General features: G+C 39.6%; 1 protein-coding gene and 1 long non-coding RNA gene across 4 annotated transcripts in view; one reads left to right on the plus strand and one right to left on the minus strand.

Annotated features, from left to right (window-relative positions):
- Positions 1–708: 708 nt before the first annotated feature.
- On the plus strand, positions 709–19,822 carry ASNS (asparagine synthetase (glutamine-hydrolyzing)). 3 transcript variants are annotated; one of them, XM_082398393.1, is made up of 13 exons: positions 709–848; positions 4,389–4,424; positions 5,024–5,295; positions 8,874–9,111; positions 12,772–12,957; positions 13,211–13,312; positions 13,801–13,928; positions 14,982–15,108; positions 16,495–16,601; positions 17,081–17,181; positions 18,294–18,375; positions 18,466–18,621; positions 19,484–19,822. In XM_082398393.1, exons 3-13 carry the CDS (start codon positions 5,047–5,049, stop codon positions 19,691–19,693), a joined length of 1,686 nt encoding a protein of 561 aa, XP_082254519.1. In that variant the 5' UTR covers positions 709–848; positions 4,389–4,424; positions 5,024–5,046; the 3' UTR covers positions 19,694–19,822. The 3 variants fall into 3 exon arrangements, with proteins under 3 accessions (XP_082254519.1, XP_082254520.1, XP_082254521.1); XM_082398394.1 differs by lacking the exon at positions 709–848 and adding an exon at positions 876–1,085; XM_082398395.1 differs by lacking the exon at positions 709–848 and adding an exon at positions 2,940–2,963.
- Positions 16,513–20,949, minus strand: part of LOC309631795 — a 46,057-nt gene continuing 41,620 nt past the window's right edge. Inside the window, exons 3-4 of the long non-coding RNA XR_014246552.1 lie at positions 17,797–17,868; positions 16,513–16,632 (exon numbers count right to left, since the gene is read on the minus strand). This is a non-coding gene — a long non-coding RNA (uncharacterized lncRNA). The remainder of the gene's footprint in view (positions 16,633–17,796; positions 17,869–20,949) is intronic.

A 20,949-nucleotide genomic window follows, 5' to 3' on the forward strand; every position in this document is an offset into this window, starting at 1 on the left:
ACACTGTGCTGTTAAGTCCAGAGGAAGGAGAAATTTAACTCCGTCTGAGGTAGAAGAACATAGTGAAATCTAATTTGCATTTAATAAAAAGTGGACTAGAGGGATAGGGAGGGTGGGAGGGAGGCGCAAGAGGGAGGAGAAATGGGGATATATGTATATGTATAGCTGATTCACTTTGTTATACAGCAGAAACTAACACACCATTGTAAAGCAATTATACTCCAATAAAGATGTTAAAAAAATAAAGATGTAGGAGTTTCATGCCCAAAAAAATAAATAAAAAATAAAATAAAAGGTGGAGACCCATCCAGCTATTCCCATCTGCCTCACTATTTATTAATTTAGCAAATATATGCGTATCCACAGCTAAGATGCTCTCTTAGTAGTAAGGAGGATAAAGCACTTCTAGAGACTTAATTAAAGACATGAGGGAGATCTGCAGGGGGGATGTGGCAATCAGTTGCTGATGGTTTCCCTAAGAACAAAACAAGTGCGGAAGATTAATGAATTGTCAGAACAGCAGGTAAGGTAATCCTAGGTGTCAATGGGGCACCTGGCCAGACCTCTGAGGCTCTCCCTCAGCAGGTGCACTAACACTTTAAGAAGCAAGAAACAGAGCAGTTCCTCCGCCTCCCTCGCTCCGCATCCAGTCCTGGCCGGGTTAGCGCCTTCACGCCCTGCGGGCCACGCCTCTGCGCGCTGGTTGGTCCTCCCAGACGTGATGAAACTTCCCGCACGCATTACAGGAGCCAGACGGTTATAAAGTGAGGTGAGGGGCGGTCATCAGCCCGCAAGCTACAGCCTGCTCACCTGACGCTCGCCCGGCCGCTCACCCCGCTGGATCCCAGGTAGGCCGGGCAGCCGGGGGCCGCGGCGCCCTCCCAGCGTGCCGCGGGGCTGCCCCGGGAGAGGGAGGAGGGTGCGCGGCAGCCTGGCCCGCCCGACGGGAGGGCAGACGCGGATCCCGGCGTCCGCTGCAGCTGCGGCTGCTGCCGAGCAAAGACCGCTGTGGCCCCGGAGGGGGGACCGCGTGACCCGCAGAACCAAGGCCCTGCCGCTCTGGAGAGAAGGCGGCGGCGGTTTAAGTTGGCCACTTTAAATTATTTTGTATTATATTGTGTCGAAGGCTGCGGAATGTTTCGCATTTCAGGGGACCCGCTCGGATGGGCTGGAGGGTGCATGTGGCCCGAGTGCAGTCGCGAGTCATGGGGCGACGCGGTCGCTAGGTCCTGGTCCGGGAGGGAGGGTCTGCAGGGCTGTCTGTTAAGGGCTCGGAGGATACCCCCTCACCTCCGGCAACCTCCACCCCTTCACCTAGTTACCCCTCCCCGCATCTGTGTAGACTGCAAGACTCAACAAGTGACTTGCTGAGCAAATCCTGCCCAGAAAAGATCTGGGCACGACAGGCGGCGTGGTATGGGAAAAGGCAAAAGAAACGGGCATGCCTTTTCTCAATGGATATCTGTTTTATAGGGCCAGTTTCAGATTAATGTTATTATTTTGAATGAAGGGACAGTGGTTTTCCTCAGCCTGTGGCCTACATTATCTCTTTACCATCTATTGCCCGGGGTGCTTGATAAATAATTTAAAAGCACTAGTAACTCAACTTTTTCATTGATTGATCTCATTATTATAAGATTAATTAAAAGTAATTTATGGCTTAGTAATATTCCACTGTATCTATGTGCCACATCTTTATCCATTCATCTGTCGATGGACATTTAGGTTGGTTCCACGACCTGGTTATGGTAAATAGTAGAGGTAGACATAAAAAATGGACTTGAGGACATGGGGGGTTGGGCAAAGATGGGGCAAAGTGAGAGTAGCATCGACATATACACTACGGAATGTAAAATAGTTGGCTGGTGGGAAGCAGCAGCATAGCATAGGGAAATCAGCCCGGTGCTTTGCGATGACCTAGAGGGGTGGGATTGGGAGGATGGGAGGGAGACTCAAGAGGGAGGGGATATGGGGACGGGTGTGTGCACACGGCTGATTGGCTTTGTTGTGCAACAGAAACTAACACAGTATTGTAAAGCAATTATACTCCAGTAAAGATCTATTAAAAAAAAAAAAGTAATTTAGGTCTTGAACCTGTGCAGGAGTTAGTTGCTGAAATCTTAAACTTCACCATATCACTTTGCTTTTTTTTTTTTTTTTTTTTTCATTTTTTTTTTTTTTTCACTTTGCTTTTAAGCATTGGTTTAAGAAAGTAAGTGCTCTGAAACAACACTGTCCAATTCAGTAACCACTAGCCACATGTGACTATTGAGAACGTGACGTGCTGGCTAATCCGAATTGAAATGTGCTTAAAGTGTTGATGATTTAATAGAGGAAAGCAATGTAAAATATCTTGTTAATATTTTTGTACTGATTACGTGTTGACATAATACTATTTTCAGGACATTGTGTTAAAATCTATTTGAAATTTCACTTTTTTCTCTTTTTTTTTTTTTTAATTTATTTATTTTATTATTTTATTTTATTTATTTCTTGTTTCTGGCTGCGTTGGGTCTCCGTTGCTGCACGCGGGGCTTTCTCTAGTTGCGGTGAGTGGGGGCTTCACATTGCAGTGGCTTCTCTTGTTGTGGAGCACGGGCTCTAGGCGTGCAGGCTTCAGTAGTTGTGGCATGCGGGCTCAGCAGTTGTGGCTCGCAGGCTCTAGAGCACAGGCTCAGTAGTTGTGGCACACGGGCTTAGTTGCGCCGCGGCATGTGGGATCTTCCTGGACCAGGGCTTGAACCCATGTCCCCTGCATTGGCAGGTAGATTCTTAACCACTGAGCCACCAGGGAAGCCCTTTTTCTCTTTACTTTTTAAAAAAAATTTTTATTATGCTTTTGTCTTTTTACTTTTTTAATGGTGCTACTAGTATATTTAACATTACACGTGTGGCTCACATTTCAATTGGACAGCACTTGCTCTAGACGTTTATGAGGAAATATGGAAGATTACTGGGAACAGGTAACAGCAGTAGGAAAAAGCGTTGCCAAGTAGGATGTTTGCAAGTAAGACTGTTTCCAATAAAAATAATAGGTGATAGTTTTAATTTGCTTTTCCTGCTGGAGAAATAAGTGTGCTTTGCAATCGTTTGTCGCCCCTGTTTCCCCTCCAATTTAGTGCTTACTGTGTTTCTGTAGCATGCTTAATGGGATTCACTAAGCAGCATTAGGAAGACTTAGGTATATGACTGACTAATCACCGCACATGATTTCAGAGCACTTTCCCAGCCCATTTTTCATTGGTACAGAGTCAAAGGTAGATGGCTTATCAATAGTCATCTCACTTAAACCTCAGTGAATTTTCCCAGTAAATCTCGAAGTAAATCCAAGCATACCTAGCTTTGCAGGTACTGCTTTTTTTTTTTTTTTTTTTTTTAAACAAATTGAAGGTTTGTGACAACTCTGCATAGGTGTCATTTTTCCAACAGCATTTGCTCACTTCCTGTCTGTCACATTTTTGTAACTTGAAACTTTAGCGATCTGTGATCAGTGATCTTTGATGTTTCCACTGCAAAAAGATTACTACTTGCTGAAGACTCAGATGATGGTTAGCATTTTTTAGCAATAAAGTATTTTTTAATTAAAGTATGTACATTGCTAGACATCATGCTATTGCACACCTAATAGACTACAGTATAGTGTAAGCATAACTTTTATATGCACTGGGAAACCAAAAAATTCATGTGACTTGCTTTATTGCGGTGGTCTGGAACCAAACTGACAATATCTCAGAGATGTTCCTGTGTCTGATTATGGTATGGGCTCTTTGGCCAAATGCATGGGAGGGGCTGCATAGGACATGTGATACTTCATTTCCAAGTTGTTTTAGTTAATACCATTTTGCATTAATTTGATCTGGTCTCATAAAAGCTCCAAATAAGGCTTTGGTTCATTTAAATACAAATGAAATGTCTTCAGAGGATTGTTCCAAGTGATTGATGTAACTTGAATATTTATTTTTTTTCTTGATGCCTTTTATCTAGGCATTTGCTGCAAATTTGCATTTAAAAAAATACCAAAATAGTTTGCAAGTTAATGATATTTAGGTAAAGTAACTGTTTTGAGCTAACAGCATTCAACTAAAACTGCTCTTTATTTCACAGTTGAGAATTGAATTTGAATTGCAAAGTAATTAACATTTGTAGGAAGTACTTATTTGCTTCTTGGCCTACAGGGAAGAGCCAAATTGTTTTTCTGAGATACTGCTGTGTATGTCCCACCTACTTTGCTTTCTTACTCACCAAGGTAGCTTTGAGACAAAAATGTTTAACATTTTTGTCTTTTAGGATATTTTGATGGTGAACATTTTTTATCTCTGTCAACTTAAATTTTTTTGTTGTTATTAAACTAGGATATCAGATAATATTGCTTTCTCTTTTCTTTTTAGAATTTCTTTGATCGTGTTTGAATAAGTCACTTGGAGGTAAGCTAGAAGTAGTGAAATGTTTATAATAGCTGTGTATCTTAATGTTACGCTTAGGCAGTATGTATGATCATCTTTTCTACCCACTATACATCTATTAATACAGGCAAAAAGAGGCATTTAATTGTCAAGGAGACACAAGAGGCGACTGTAGTAATCTGGAGCATCTCTTGGATTTTTCAGGGCCTTTGGGATTCTGGGATGGAGAGAGTGGGGATGGGATCTCTGGCAAGGATGGAGTCAGCCTGCATGTGTATCTGTATCTTGGGTGTAAACCTAGGATACAAAACAGAGTGTGGCCTGAACACTGCTAGCTCTAGCTGACCAAATCCTAATGTGAGAGGGATGCAGGCTTTGACTGGAGGCTAAGCTGCTATAGCTGGCTGGATGTAAAGGTCATCCATCTTTCCTGAATACTTGTAAGTAAATTAAATCATTCTCTGTCCCTGTGTGCCTGCCAACCTACTGGAAAATTGCTGTAGATAAGATAATTTATATTTCAGTCTTTGAAGTGGCTTATGCAAGTTTTGGGAATCAAGATTGAATACAGACTTGGATTGGATATTGAATATTTAATTTGTCTGTTTTTCTCTCCATAGAGAGCCCGTAGCTCCATTGCACCATGTGTGGCATTTGGGCCCTCTTTGGCAGTGATGACTGCCTTTCTGTTCAGTGTCTGAGTGCTATGAAGATTGCACACAGAGGTCCAGATGCATTTCGTTTTGAGAATGTCAATGGATATACCAACTGCTGCTTTGGATTTCACCGGTTGGCAGTGGTTGACCAGCTGTTTGGAATGCAGCCAATTCGAGTGAAGAAATATCCTTACTTGTGGCTGTGTTACAACGGTGAAATCTACAACCACAAGAAGGTAAACAGAATAAAACCAGAAGCTATCTGGATGTGATTAAGCCTCAGAGCTAGTTGGTTATAATAATTTTATTTTGTATAATGCTTTTTGCTTTCAAACACTTTCCATGTTCATTCTCATTTGCTCCAATTACATATAGAGAGACAGGGCACCGATGCACAAAGAGGTGAAATGACTTGGTCACCAAAAAAAAAAAAAAAAAGATAAAAAGAGGATTACATTTCAGGTTTTTAACTCTTAGAATCTTTTTTTTTCCTATTATGAATTTGAATGTTAATTAGAGGCTGTGTTAGGCACTGGGGATACAGTAGTAAATATGAGAGGTAGGTCTGCATGCTAGAGGAGTTTATTCCATTAGGGAGCAGACAAAAAAAAATCATTGTACATATACTAGACATTCTGAAAAAATGAATATGGAGCTCATGGATATGGGAGATCCAGTTTCAGTATAGGTGGTCAGAGAAAGCCTCTTGAGGAATTGACACTTGAACTCAGACTTGAATGGACAAGGATTAGCTTGCAGGGCTGGGAAGAGCATTTTCGTGCAGAGGGAATAGAACCCTGGGATTGTCATAAGTGAACAAGGGCCAGGTGGGATTGGGGAGGACCAGAGCAAGGGGGACTTGGTAAGGAGTTAGAATATAATTCTAAGAGCAATGAGATTTGAAGATTTTAAGGCAGGGATAGAATTTAATAGTTTGTGGGTGATCACATTTGTAGCTTATATTTAATGCTGCCCTTAAGATGTTGCTGTTGCATAATTAGTCAGGCAAAGGATAGACAGGGAGCCAGATGCAGTGGAGTGCAAGAAGTAAGACTTCCGGCAGCACTAAAATTGGAACAGCTTTTTAATCTGGTGAAAGCATACTCTTAGGATGAGAGTAGTGAAGGTTTGGAAATTCTAACCCGAGGAAGCCACATTTACTAAGAGCCTTGCAATCTGGAATTGTTTGGCTAGTGTTTCATAAGAAATTTTTTTAATCTAAAATTTGCAAGTTATGTTTCTGTCACTCTCCTCCCCAACTTTTAATTTTGAAAATTTCAAATTTACAAAAAAGCACAGAACATTGAGCATCTGGATGGAATAATTGTTAATGTTTTGCCTTTTTTGCTTTATCTCTCTGTCTGTATACACACACATTCAATTTTGGGCTTAATCATTTTACGTATACTGCAGATATTATAACACTTTACTCCTAAATCTGTAAGCATTTGTCTGCTAAGAATAAGGGCATTCTTCTACCTAACACCAATACTATTATTATACCTAAGAATCCATAATACCCTCTAATATCCAGTTCATATTAAAATTTCCCAAGTGTTCCAAGAATATATTTATAGCTGTTTTTTGGTTTTGAGCCAGATTTCATTCAAGGGTCATACATTTGGTTGTGATTTTTCTCGGTACTTTTTGAGACTTCTTGATATATGCCTATCATTCATGAGTAGGGATTTATATTCTAGTCACCCTCTGGCCATTTTTATCTCTGAATAATAGCTTTAGTCTTTGTTTGTTGTCCGCTTATAGGAACACTCAAGAATAGGCTTTTCATTTGAAGAGTCATTATAGTTATTCAGCATATTCCTTTCATATATTTAATAAGGGCCTACTGTACATCAGACATCATTTTTATAGGTGCTTGGAGGTGAAGTGGAACAGGAAAGGTAAGGGAGTTTCAAGCTAGTGGGAACAGAGGAGGGGGCAGTTAAAACTTCCTTATTAAGCCAAGTTGGTACCATATACGTGAGAATGCTAAGTTTGTATTATGGCAGTAGTAGCCTGACTTTCACCTTAAATTAGGTAGGAAATGCCATGTTTTACTTGAACAACATAGCTGCTTTTGTGTATTTTGTTAAATAGTTAAATATTTTGAAAATATTTCTTTTCTAAATTAGCCAAATATGTTGTATTTTCAGAAGCAGAGAAGTTCCCTTGCTTCTACCAATCATTCAGGTTATCTAGTGTGAGCAGCTAAAATCTGTCTGAAGAGTAGAATTGACATTTCAGGCTTATATAAAGAATTCTGCAACATAAGCTTCAAAGGTCCCCCTTTTTTGGTGAAAATAGAATTTACTACTAAAATCCAGCCAGCAGGTGGGAGTGGAGGGAGACTGGTCAAGGAGAGGAGGAATACTAGTGAAGGTTGGGCAAAGAGGAGGCCCCCTCCCTGCAGGGGGCATCAGAGGCCTACAGCCAGCAAGTCAAATGGCAGTGTGATTTCTGCGTGATGGCAGAATATGGGGGCTTTAAGCTAAGTGTGGCTTCAGGCGGGTGGGAAGTATACACGTGAATCATTAACCAGTAAGTTACCTGTAAGCTTTAGGCCAAAGAGCCATGATGGTGATATGGTGGTGGAGTATAGATTTGGAAGCTGTTGCTTGCTGAAATCATCGAATGCTTTAGGCTCATTTATCCTGCAGGTACTTAAGCCAGAAGGGTCAGCAGAAGACCCCTTCCAAACCCTACCTCCTAGTGACAGAGATCATCACTGACAGTCTCTCAGAGCAAGGAGAGGTGACCAGGAGGTGGCTTTGTAGTTATTGGAAGCGGCCAAAGCCCATTTTTGGACAGTTCCGTGCTTATAGACAAAAGGTTCACAAATTTATAGAGTGAGCATGGTTGTGAAGCATGCTTTATGGGTCATACACATATAAACATAGAGACTTACTTTTTGAAATTTAAAAACATGTTTTAAATGTTCAAATGTACCCAGCATTTCAACTTGATTTTGTTTATATGAACCTCCTCTCTATTATCAGCCAAAAATAGGAGTAAGTACAAAGAAAGAGGAACATACCAAGAAGTTTTCACCCTCACAGTTTGCCAGTGGTGAGGGAGAGCCATGGAGTTTGGGCCTAACTAATTGAACCCTCTCTACATAGAGTGGGAATGATGGTCTCTTTGCTGTTCCAGTGGGGGATATGGATGAATTAAGCTCCAGCGTCATTTTGTCCATCACTGAGAAGTAGCTTTAATGCCTCTGCAGTGGTGGAAGGATGGGATGCTATAGTCCTCCCCAGGACCAGCAGCTCTGTGTTGGACCATTTGTCTCCACCATTGTGATGGAATCATTTATTTGTCAGGGAATAGTGCCAAATGTGTTTGTCCTTTCGCTTTCTATTTTCATAGGAAGTCTGTGAGGCTGAACTGGAAGAAGCTCAGCTGATACTATATTCCCAAACCAAAATCTCACAGTTGAAGAAGACACATTTTTAGTGTCCATGACACCTGGCAATCTATTTGCTTAACTTACATATTTATGTAAATACACGTGTATTACATAACAGTATGTACATAATATACATTTCCATCCCTCCACGCAAGACAGAGCTACATTGCGTCTGTATTCTGGTTATCAGAGTGCAACTAAAATTTTCACGGGCTTAGCTTTATGTTATAACAATTTGTATGATTCTGAGTTCAAACAGGCTATATTTTTATAATGCCATAATTCTTTTAAATCACTAACATGCATGAAATTATAAAGCACAAAAATACTGAAGCAACTTTGCAATAAAAAAAAATTAGTGAATGCACAAGGATTCTAACATTTTTGTTTTGCTATTGTTTCCTTAAGCTGCAACACCATTTTGAATTTGAATACCAGACCAAAGTGGATGGTGAGATAATCCTTCATCTTTATGACAAAGGAGGAATTGAGCATACAGTTTGTATGTTGGATGGGGTATTTGCATTTATTTTACTGGATACTGCCAATAAGAAAGTGTTCTTGGGCAGAGATACCTATGGAGTCAGACCTTTGTTTAAAGCCGTGACAGAAGATGGATTTTTGGCCGTGTGTTCAGAAGCTAAAGGTAATGATGGAATTTTACTGTAGATTTTCATTATTGTCCTGATTCTGTGTTTTCTTTTAAATAATATTTATAAATCTAATCCAATGCATATTTACAAATGGGGCAACCCAGATTTTTTACAAGTGACTATGTGAGTCATGGACTTTCTGAGCTTTTCTTTATAAAGCCAAGGAGTTGGACTCTCCTTTTAGCACTTAAATTCTTTAAACCTTAGAAGATAAATCTGTAGTAAAGTCATTCAGTTTTTGTTGTGCTGATAGGCTCTGCATCTGGTTTGATCCCATATGTATTTTCAAGTTTTCCTATGTCACATTGTAATGGTAGGGTTGGCCGGCCCTGCAGTTATTGCACTGTGGTACTGTGCCATGGCTATCACACAGACTCATTTTAATTTAGCATTTTTTAAACAGCTTTATTGGTGTATAATTTACATGCCATACAATTCTTCCATTTAAAGTGTACAATTCGGTGGTTTTTAGTATGTTCATAGACATCTGCAACCAATGCTTAGGTCCATTTTAGAAATTTTTTATCACCTCAAAAATAAACCTCGTAGGGAAATCCCTGGCGGTCCAGTGGTTAGGACTCTGCGCTTTCACTGCTGAGGGCCCCGGTTCGATTCCTGGTCAGGGGAACTGAGATCCCACAAGTCTCGCAATGCAGCCAAAAAAATAAAAATAAACCTTGTACTCTTGAGCTGTCACTCCCCATCACTCCATATCCATCAGCCATTAAACTTCCTGTCCCCAACTACCTCCTCTACCCCCTCTCCCCCCAGTCCCAGCCAACTGCCAATCTGCTTTCAGTCTATGTGGATTTCCCTATTCTGGGCATTCCATATGAACGGAGTCATATCATATGTGGTCTTTTGTTACTGGCTTCTATCACTTGGCATAATGTTTCCGAGGTCTGCCTATGTTGTAACATGTATCAGTATTTACTTTTTATGGCCAAAAGATACTCCATTACATGGATATACCACATTCTGTTTATCCACTGTTAATCCTTTTGTCAGATGATGGACAATTGGCTCTTATGAATAATGCTTCTCTACATATTTGTGTACAAGTTTTTGTGTTTTCATTTCTCTTCGGTGTATACCTAGGAGTGGACTTGCTGGGTCACATGGTTTACTCTGTGTTTACAAATAGCATCAAAAAGAATAAAATAGTTGAGAATAAATCTAACACAAGCAGTGCAAAACTGTATGCTGAAAACTATAAAACATTGTTGAAAGAAATGAAAGAAGATCTAAATAAATTGGAAAGCATACAATGATCATGGATCGAAGACTTAACATTGTTAAGTTGGCACAGACTCCCCCAGTGGATCTACAGATTCAGCATGACCTCTGTCAGAATCCCAGATGACTTCTTCTTAAAAATTGACAAGCTGACTGAAATTCATAGGGAATGGCAAAGGACTCACAATAGCCAAAACAATCTTGAGAAAGAATAAAGTAAGAGGATTCTCACTTCCTGACTTCAAAACGTACTACAAAATAAGGGTAATCAGGACAGTATGGTACTGGCAGGACAGACATATAGACCAGTGGAATAGAACTAAGAGTCCAGAAGTGAATCCATACATCTGCAGTCAACAGATTTTCATCAAGGGTTCCAAGACCATTCAATGGGCAAAGAATAGTCTTTTCAACAAATGGTGCTGGGACAACTGGACATACACATGCAAAAAAATGAAGTTAAACCTTTACCTCACACCATACATAAAAATTAAAGTGGGTCAAACTCCTAAATGTAAACACTAACACTATAAATCTCTTAGAAGAAAACATATGGCTAAATCTTCATGACCTTGGATTTTGCAAAGATTTCTTAGATATGACCCCGAAAGCACAAGCAACAAAAAAATAAATTGGATTTCATCAGAATTAAACATTCTTGTACTTCAAAGGACACCATCAAGAAAGTGAAAAGACAACCCACAGAATGGAATAAAATACTTGTAAATCATATTTAGCATTTTTTGACAATAAAGTTGAGGAAGGCATTCATCTTTTACCTCCTAACTAGATAGAATGACATCCTAAAATCTGGTCTACCTGCCTGTCTGCCTTTTTGCCTCATTCCTTAAATCCTTTCTCACTTACTGTGATCGTATGGCAAAGAAGTATATACGTTATTTACCTAAAGTTCTGTTAGGGAAGCCCAGCAAAGAGAACACAAGGGAAAAGCAGACTCCATACTTCCACTGTGTCTCTGAAACCTTGATATGGAATTACGGTCTCAAGTCCAATTTACCCTCTGAAATTTCTTGACTTGTGATTTTTTTACATCCTTAACACTGCCCTTTTCTAAACAACATGATCTCATCTAGAATACTGTACTGCAACAGTTTTCCTTTCTCAGTGCTTTTATTTATTTATTTATTTTAAACATGATTTTTTTTTTTTTTTAATAAATTTTATTTATTTATTTATTTATTTATTTTTGGCTGTGTTGGGTCTTCGTTTCTGTGCGAGGGCTTTCTCTAGTTGTGGCGAGCGGAGGCCACTCTTCATCGCAGTGCGTGGGCCTCTCACTGTTGTGGCCTCTCTTGTTGCGGAGCACAGGCTCCAGACACGCAGGCTCAGTAGTTGTGGCTCACGGGCCTAGTCGCTCCGCGGCATGTGGGATCTTCCCAGACCAGGGCTCGAACCCGTGTCCTTTGCACTGGCAGGCAGATTCTCAACCACTGTGCCACCAGGGAAGCCCCTCAGTGCTTTTAGAATAGCCTATCAAAAACTCATTTGGTCATGGTGCTCCCTGCTTAAAATCTTGTAACTGCTCCTCATCCCCTACAGGGGCTGTGTGGCTAGCTTGAGGTCTGCTAGCTGGTGATAGGATCTGGGGCTTGTCTGCTGTTTGAATTCCACACTACACAGTAGATTCCTGGGTCAACAAACTCAAATTATAAATCATAATAAGTATTCTGTGTAGATAGGCTGTTACTGTTTATAATAAACCACTGATTTTTCTTTTTTAATCACAGATCATGGTGATGTCAAGTTGGTTACTTCCTGTGAGAACTTATTGAGGAAATTTAAATTATAATGTTTAACTCACACAGTATATAATAGCTACGTAAGGGATAGATGTCTGACTTCTTAATATCTGAGTTTAAAGTACGTAATAGTGGATCATTTTGCTTGTTAAAGGACTGGGAACCATAGCTATTTTCTTAGGATACCTCAGTGATGACAAGTGACTACTTGTCATATCATAAAATTATGATAAAATTAAGGATATCATAAAATTATATCATAAAATTAAGTTAAATAAAATTAAGTTTCAAGTCCTTCTCTTTGCTTAATAAATGTATCTTTTCTTATATTTGTTTGCTTTAGTGAAGAAAATAGATTTTTTAAAATCAGAAATTCCAGCTAGGGAGAAGAAATTGAACACTGAAGATTTTCCTATTGCCTTGAATTACTAGAAATCAGTGTAATTTTTCTGTGCATCTCTGTACCACTATTACCTTTCTAGTAAGCAGATGGTAGGGTCTTGAGTGATTATATTTTTCCAGTTTTGCTTATGTAATGGACACATATTTGTATTAAAGAGGGAAAATAAATAGGAATTTAGAGGATATTAACTAATCATGAAAGTTACTGTAAAGTATTATCCTCATTTGAATAAATTTATCTTTTTGAATACGTAGGTCTCATTAACTTGAAGCACTCCATGACTCCTTTTTTAAAAGTGGAGCCTTTTCTCCCAGGACACTATGAAGTTTTGGATTTAAAGCCAAATGGCAAAGTAGCATCGGTGGAAATGGTTAAATATCATCACTGTAGAGATGAGCCTCTGCATGCCCTGTATGACAGCGTGGAGAAACTCTTCCCAGGTAAGAAAGCAGAAGCCCACCCACCTGTTCCCCGCCTCTCCCCAAAAGGAAAACTGTACTCTCACATCACTGGAATGATGTAAGTTCGAAAATCTGTTTCCTTTTTAATTTGGAGGTGACACATTGCAATTTGGCCAACTTCACTTTTGAGCAAATGCCATCGTGATAGAGGTAGATGATTGTGTACCCATTTCAGTAAATAATTCAGCCCGGGCTTTTCTGCAGCTATTTAATTTCCTTTATGTGTTAATAGGTTTTGAGATAGAAACTGTGAAGAACAACCTCCGAATCCTTTTTGACAATGCCATTAAGAAACGTTTGATGACGGACAGAAGGATTGGCTGCCTTTTATCAGGTGAAGTCAGTTTAAAAACCTAATTGTATTTGGTGCATATTTAAGTTAAATGATTTATAGCTATCCTGGAGGTTTTTGACTATAAAATACTTACTATATGATTTAATCTTTCCTCCATTATAGGATGAAAAAGTTTTCTGTAAGTTGCTTTCAATATTCATAATAATGTAGCAACTTAAAGTGATACTATAATTATATTGGCATGAGTGACCTAGTAAACATTCTTTAGAATATTCCATGTCCTCCTACTCTACCATCTTGATTCGAGTCCTAGAATGTGTGTAGTGGTTTTTAACCAATTCAAATACTGTTACCATTATCACAGGTTAAATGTTAGATTTTTCTTATTCAAGTTGATTTTCAGTTTATAAAACTTAGGGATTTTAAATGGTAAAACTCTAATCTTAGTGCTTAATAGGAATGTAAATCATATCTGTCCCTCTCTTATGTAAGGCCCATAACCAGTACACTTCCTGTCTTGCTCATAGGTGGCTTGGATTCCAGTTTGGTTGCTGCCATCCTGTTGAAGCAGCTAAAAGAGGCCCAAGTACAGTATCCTCTCCAGACATTTGCGATTGGCATGGAAGACAGTCCTGATTTACTAGCTGCTAGAAAGGTAAGACACTGTCTTTGCCTGTTATGTAGTTAAGACAGACTTGTTAGTAACTGATGGTTCTATACTTTGCTGCTGCATTGACTTAGGTAATTGTTTTGAATTAAATATATTAAAATGGAATGAAATGCCTGTTGAATATCAACTATGTTGTACACTGTATTCTGGGTACTTTTATCTATCACGGCCCATGCAGTCCTCACAAAGACCCTATGATAATTCCGCCCTTTTGAGAGTTAGGGCATGGTATAGTGGTTCAGGCTGCAGGCTTTAGAGCCTGACTGCTGGTTTCAAATCCTAGTTCTACCACACAATTCCTCACTTACGCAATGGAAGTAATAGTATCTACTATCGGATAGTTTTGAGGTGAAAATTACATAATACTTAATATAAGTGTGTAGGATAGAACCTAGCGTGTAGTGAGTACTTAGAGAATGTTAGCTATTCTTTTTACTTTTCATTTTTTTTATTTTATAAAGTACTGTGTTTAGGGCTGTGGGCAGAGGGGACCTTGTACATATTCAGTGTGCGGGAGACCTCGTTCCCGCTTTGGAGAAACTTGCATAGAATGGATGAGAAGGAGCAAGCAAGTGGTCCCAAAGCAAGTTGACCAATGCTAAATGAATCCACAATAGCCAAAGAAAACAGAATGAGGGGAGGGGCCATTTAATTTAGGAATAACATCCTGGATGTAAAATTAGGCATTGCAGGAGGGCCAAAAGGAGGTAAAATCAGTGTGAGGGGGAGTGGGGGGCATGCTTGTTAGGGTGAAGTCTTGGAGTGGGAAGAGTGGATGGGAGCTCTACCTCCGGTGGTCAGTGGAGGGCAGACACGGGGAGGCAAGGGAGCCTGACTAGGTGGGGCTCGTAGGCAGTGGCCTAGAGAATCATTTCCCCTTATTGTGGTGGCCTACGGAATCATTTCCGCTTAGTTTGTCTTGTTTGTTTAATGCCCTTGTTAATTCATAATGTGTTGTGAACTACAGTCCTGCTTCATTTTCAAGAGTAGTCCTTTTCTTTAAAACACAAGCCTATGGGTATTTCTTTGTATAATCAGGTGGCAAATCATATTGGGAGCGAACACCATGAAGTCCTCTTTAACTCTGAGGAAGGCATTCAGGTCCTGGATGAAGTCATATTTTCCTTGGAAACTTACGATATTACAACAGTCCGTGCTTCAGTAGGTAAGGTATTTTATGATCTCAAAATATTTTTAATACTGAAAAGGTGTAAGGATTAAACAATCCTGTTTCAAGCAGTTGTTTAAAAAACAGTACTCAAGAATGAACACAGGTAAAATTCCTGTGTCAGCAATTGTTGAAGACAAGGCCATTTAAGAATTCCTGAAATCTCTTTTGGAGAGGAACAATAAGTACATAGTTAAACTTCCACATTTATGGTATCACCATTTATATTTCTCCAAAAAGGAGATACATATTTTTTGTACCACCTTTCCCCCAGTTTCTCTGTATAAAATTTTCTTGGGCTGTATCGGGAAATAGGTCTACATTGTAACTAATTTCTGTAAGGAATGCTCATTTTAGATATATTTTGGTAAATATTCCATCATACGACTTATCAATCAATAACTTATTGTGCAGCAAGAAATAACTAGTTTTACCCTGTGGATACACACCGAGATTAGAAGTATACTCCAAATCAGACTGATCTAATTTTGCTGAGCCTCTAATATGCTACTGGCTTAGATATGCCTCTCTTAAGGGATGCAGAATCTGACAGGACTCCATTGCAAAGTTTAGGGTCTGCACCCTCATGCTCTAAACTTTGCAGTAATAGTACAGAGGTGCTGTCTCTCACAAGGAAGCAAAAATTAGTTCTTGAAGGGCAAAAAAATCTTAGGCATTACAGTGGTTTCTGGCCTTCCAAAGGGCCACGGTACATCAACAGAAATACGGTATTTCTGGTACTGATACTTCATTGGTGAAGGAGATTAGGGAAAAAGATCTAAAAAGTATCCCTAGGGAGGTGATAATGAAAAAACAGTTAAGAATAGATACTGGTTTACAGGGATGTGGAGCAAGAACCAACCAGCATCTTTTAATGATGCAATATTCTTAACTGTATTTGAAATATGCTGAATGGAGAGTAAGTATCAGAAAAAAAGCCCCGAAGCTTAAAAAAGCTTAAAAATTAAGCTACCAAGGCCCTAACAATTTTTTTATAGTGATACTGGTGTGAAAGTTATCACATTTAAGATATTTGAGTCACTGTTCAGCAAAATCTTTTAGCATTTTTAACATTGTTTAGCAAAATTTTCAGATAGACATTCTTGGTCTGAAAGCAGTAACATTTTAAAACCTATATATAAAATTGTGGAAGGGTTTTGGGGTATTTCATCACAACAATACAACTTTTGGTTTAAGTACATAAAAAGATAGGTACATTTAAACATATTGTAGATATAAGGTCATTCTTTTGGAAACTACTTTATATTAACAGAGAGTCTAGTCTAATAGCAAAGCTTGCAGTCATTTCCAGAAATCAAATAAAAGGCATTTTTGGTAGAGGGTTATGTGGACATTAACAATAATTCCTGTCTCTTTTTTAAGGTATGTACTTAATTTCAAAGTACATTCGGAAGAACACGGATAGCGTAGTGATCTTCTCTGGAGAAGGTTCAGATGAACTTACACAGGGTTACATATATTTTCACAAGGTAAGCATTCTCAAATGGAGGGATATTGATCCTAGGGGAAGAAAAGTATGAATTATTATTTACCTATTTTCTATCTTCTTTTTTGGTATAACAGTAACACGTTGAATATCTTGTGAGGCATATCAGGAAATCTGATAGTGTCTGTATTTTTGGGGGGAGAAAGAAGTCTTAATAGTGTCCGATAATATCTTTTTTTAAACTAGTTAAGCCTAAGAATCATGTTTCTGCTCTTAGTCGCCTATAGTCTTATGTCTGTTGTACAGCATGTCATTTTATTTGTTCTAGCACTAGCAGTCTTGGTGTGAGGGAAGGTACATTTTATCAAGCATTTACTCCCTTCCCTAAGCTCTGTTTGGCTTTTTGTCTTACCCACCTTTAGAATTGGAGTTACGTGTACGAGTAAGATATAAAAACTGTTTCATGTGCCAGAAGCAAAGCTTGTGGGTGTATTTGTAACTTCAGCTCTGTTTGCAAAATAGGCTCCTTCCCCTGAGAAGGCCGAGGAGGAGAGTGAGCGGCTTCTGAAGGAACTGTATTTGTTTGATGTTCTCCGAGCAGATCGAACTACTGCTGCCCACGGGTAAACTTGGTATTTTAGGAAGCGATTGTAAAGATAACCTCAAAAAACAAAAGGCTCAATGGTCGATTTCTTTCTTTCCAGTTAGTATATGTTGCAAAGTATGCCTTCTATAGAGAAAATGAAGCTTGTCTGTTAGTGCAAAGGGATTAGGCTGAATCAGAGTGCTGTTGTCATGGTGAGAGGACATGGATAGGCGGGTTGAGATGGAGTTCCCATCTTGAAAGCACATCTTGCCCACTTCTGGGCAACTGAGATGGAAAGCACTTGCAGCTTTTTTTTTAAGAGAAATAAAGATTATACACCTTCATGTTGTGAGCGTTGAGCGCCTGCCATGCCAGTCTGATGCTGTGGGGACCACGTCTGGGGAGAGGGAAGTGAGGATGCAAGAGATTTGATTAGCTTATAAAACAGGTTTCTTTGGTATCATTTCTGGTTGGCTAAAGTTTTCACTTTTTAAAGCTGGTCATGTTGGAGAATTGAAGACTCTTACCGTATGTGATAAACAACCAACATCAACTCTTTTAGTTGCTTCTACCAAATCACACTTAAGATTAGAAAAGGTTGGGGAATGAACTGAATTCAAACATTTTTACTACTAACTGATGAATAACTTACATTCAGTGTAAACCAGTGTTCCACAGTGTTTCATCAAAGTCCACATCATCTGTTTCTTGAATCCTGGGGACTCTGGTGAGGACAAGCAGATAGGGAAATAACTGCAGATTAGCATTACAGTTTTTAATAGGACAAGAGATGGTCTCACCTAGAAAAAACTGTGAGTCAGAAAAGTCCAGGCAAAGTATGTTCTTAATGATCAGGTCACTCATTCTTTTTCTGATTTTTGAGATATTTAATAGTTTACAGAAGGGAAAGTAAAAGTAATTATTCTCCAGTAGTTTGTTTCACTCCCTAGATGATGTAATATATACTCTGAATGAAGGTTTTTGTATTCATGCATTAGCGTAGGACAGTTACTTAGGATTATAAAAATGACTTTATAATCTTAACATTATTTAGAGGCTAAGTGAATTCCTAGGAAACTAAGTCTGAATCTAAACAGACAGGCACTAAATATCCATTTTGATTCAGATTTTCTTCTTTTCCTTTTTAAGCCTTGAACTGAGAGTCCCCTTCCTGGATCATCGATTTTCTTCCTATTACTTGTCTCTGCCACCAGATATGAGAATCCCCAAGGTGGGTGAATCAAGATAAAAACTGTCAAAAAACCATTGATACTGGTTATATTTAGAACTTTCACTGACACTCCTTCTGTTTTCATGTCAGAACGGGATAGAAAAACATCTTCTGAGAGAGACGTTTGAGGACTCCAATCTGATACCTAAAGAGATTCTCTGGCGACCAAAAGAAGCCTTCAGTGATGGAATAACCTCAGTTAAGAATTCCTGGTTTAGGATTTTACAGGAATACATTGACCATCAGGTATCATGTCTTTAAAAGTATTTTCTGGAATAGGATAATTTGGATGCAGAGTAATAATCACTGTTCATTTTGTATTTAATTTAAATGTTTGTGTCTGCAGGAGAGATGCCCTATAAACAATACTTCTTTTAAAGAATTCTGTAGGAATAAAGTGGCATCTAGAATAGAGAGAGGAGACTTACCAGTCATCACTAACTTTTATTTTTTTAGAATTTATCTATTTTATTTATTTTTGGCTGCATTGGGTCTTCGTGGCTGCACGTGGGCTTTCTCTAGTTGCGGCGAGCGGGGGCTATTTTTCGTTGCGGTGCGTGGGCTTCTCATTGCGGTGGCTTCTCTTCTTGCAGAGCACAGGCTCTAGGCATGCGGGCTTCAGTTGTTGTAGCACGTGGACTCAGTAGTTGTGGCTCATGGGCTCTAGAGTGTGGGCTCAGTAGTAGTGGCGCACGGGCTTAGTTGCTCCGTGGCATGTGAGATCTTCCCGGACCAGGGCTCGAACCCGTGTCCCCTGCATTGGCAGGCGGATTCTTAACCACTGCGCCACCAGGGAAGCCCCCTGACTTTCATCTTACACATTTTTGGGCACCTGTTGGGTGCCAGACATTATTAGGCACAAATGAATCAAACACTTAGAGCCACCACTTAGAAGAAATATGCATGTGAATGTTCCTTAAAGGTCACTGCAGCTATGTATATTAGGGTATTTTAGCATTTTCTAAGTGAGCCAAAGAGTCTCTCACACAATATACAGTCATGCCTTTTCTTTTTTTGTTTGTTTTTTGTTTTTGTGAAGCCAGATTAAATACAAGTATTTCCATGCTGGTTAAAAAACCATTTCGCTTCTATCTTGTTATTCTTGCAGGTTGATGATGCAGTGATGGCAAGCGCAGCCCAAAAATTTGCCGTCAATACTCCCAAAACGAAAGAAGGCTATTACTACCGTCAGATCTTTGAACGCCACTACCCGGGCCGCGCCGACTGGCTGCCTCATTACTGGATGCCCAGGTGGACTAGCGCCACTGACCCTTCCGCCCGCACTCTGACCCACTACAAGGCCGCTGCCAAAGCTTAGGTACTCCCCGAGCCGTGGAGTGAAAGTAAACACTTCTTCTCATTGTTAAGGGTAGGAGGCTTGGGGGCAGGGAGGGTCAACTGCCCAGGCTTGCTTGGGTGTAAAAAAATAAAAGTCTTAAATCTGAAACATTGCTATAGTCATTTATATTTATACAGCCCCCTCATCAGAGGTAGCTAGAAACTGAACAGCTTTCACTGTATCACAATAAGAGAGTGAGCTAGGAAAGGGGAAACAGTCTGATGTTTGGGAAGCCTCACACGCCCTCTCCTGGCAAAGCTACTGTAGAGGACTTTCGCGTCTCCTTCCAGGCCTTGCCTCATCTGCGTGTGGTCCTCCTCTGACTTCCTCCCTTAGTTCTTTCTGCATTCCTAACAGCTGTCTAGTTACACTCGGGAGAGGTAAGTTCTTTGTAAGACTTTGACAGCTCTATTTTGTAAGATATGTTGACTGAAAACTGCACAGCCTAAAAGCTGAGAATTAAGTCATCAGAAAATCTGCCAAATAAAACTTACTTAAGCCCAGAAGACAGCCTCTCATTGTTCTGAGGGACTGGTCTGCGGAGGTAAGGGAGGAGCCAGGATATATAGGAGTTTTTGCAACAAAGACCACATAGTCCGGAACATCAAAAGATTACTGTTAAAACCAAACATCTCAAGTTAATGAATTTAGTGCATTTCTCTGTATAGGAAGATGCAAGAGTCTGGGCTAATTGAAATCATTCCTTTGATATGCATCTTAACTGTCTAGGGCCAGTATCCTACTTTCTCCATCCTGAATCTCCTCAGGGTGCACAGTGGCAGGTGGCTGATGGCTTGATGGCTGCAATATCCTTTGCTTACTGATATGGCAGGCAACATTTTTCATCCACGGATAGTAATTTATATTTTTTTCTGTTGAGCCAGTGTCTCTTCTGGAACTATCATTGTAAATCACGAGTCAGCAAACTTTTTCAGAGCTAGACAGTAAATATTTTCGGCTTTGCAGACCTCTCTTGGAACTGTTTAGCTCTGCCATTATGGTGCAAAAGCAGCCACAGACAGTATGGAAACTAATGGGCAAGGCCATATGCAAACATATGGGCATGGCTGTGTTGTATTAAAACTTTATAAAAACAGGCAGTGGGCTGGATTTGGCCCATTGGCCATACTTTGCCAAGCCCTGTTCTAGAGCCAGGCATTTCTGATAAAAGGAAAAAGCATTCCAAAACTAGTTGGAAGAAGAGAATATATAACAAGGAAACATTCAATGAAGAG

Source organism: Balaenoptera borealis (assembly GCF_965194805.1).
Source record: "Balaenoptera borealis genome assembly, chromosome: 7".
Lineage (NCBI taxonomy): Eukaryota > Metazoa > Chordata > Mammalia > Artiodactyla > Balaenopteridae > Balaenoptera > Balaenoptera borealis.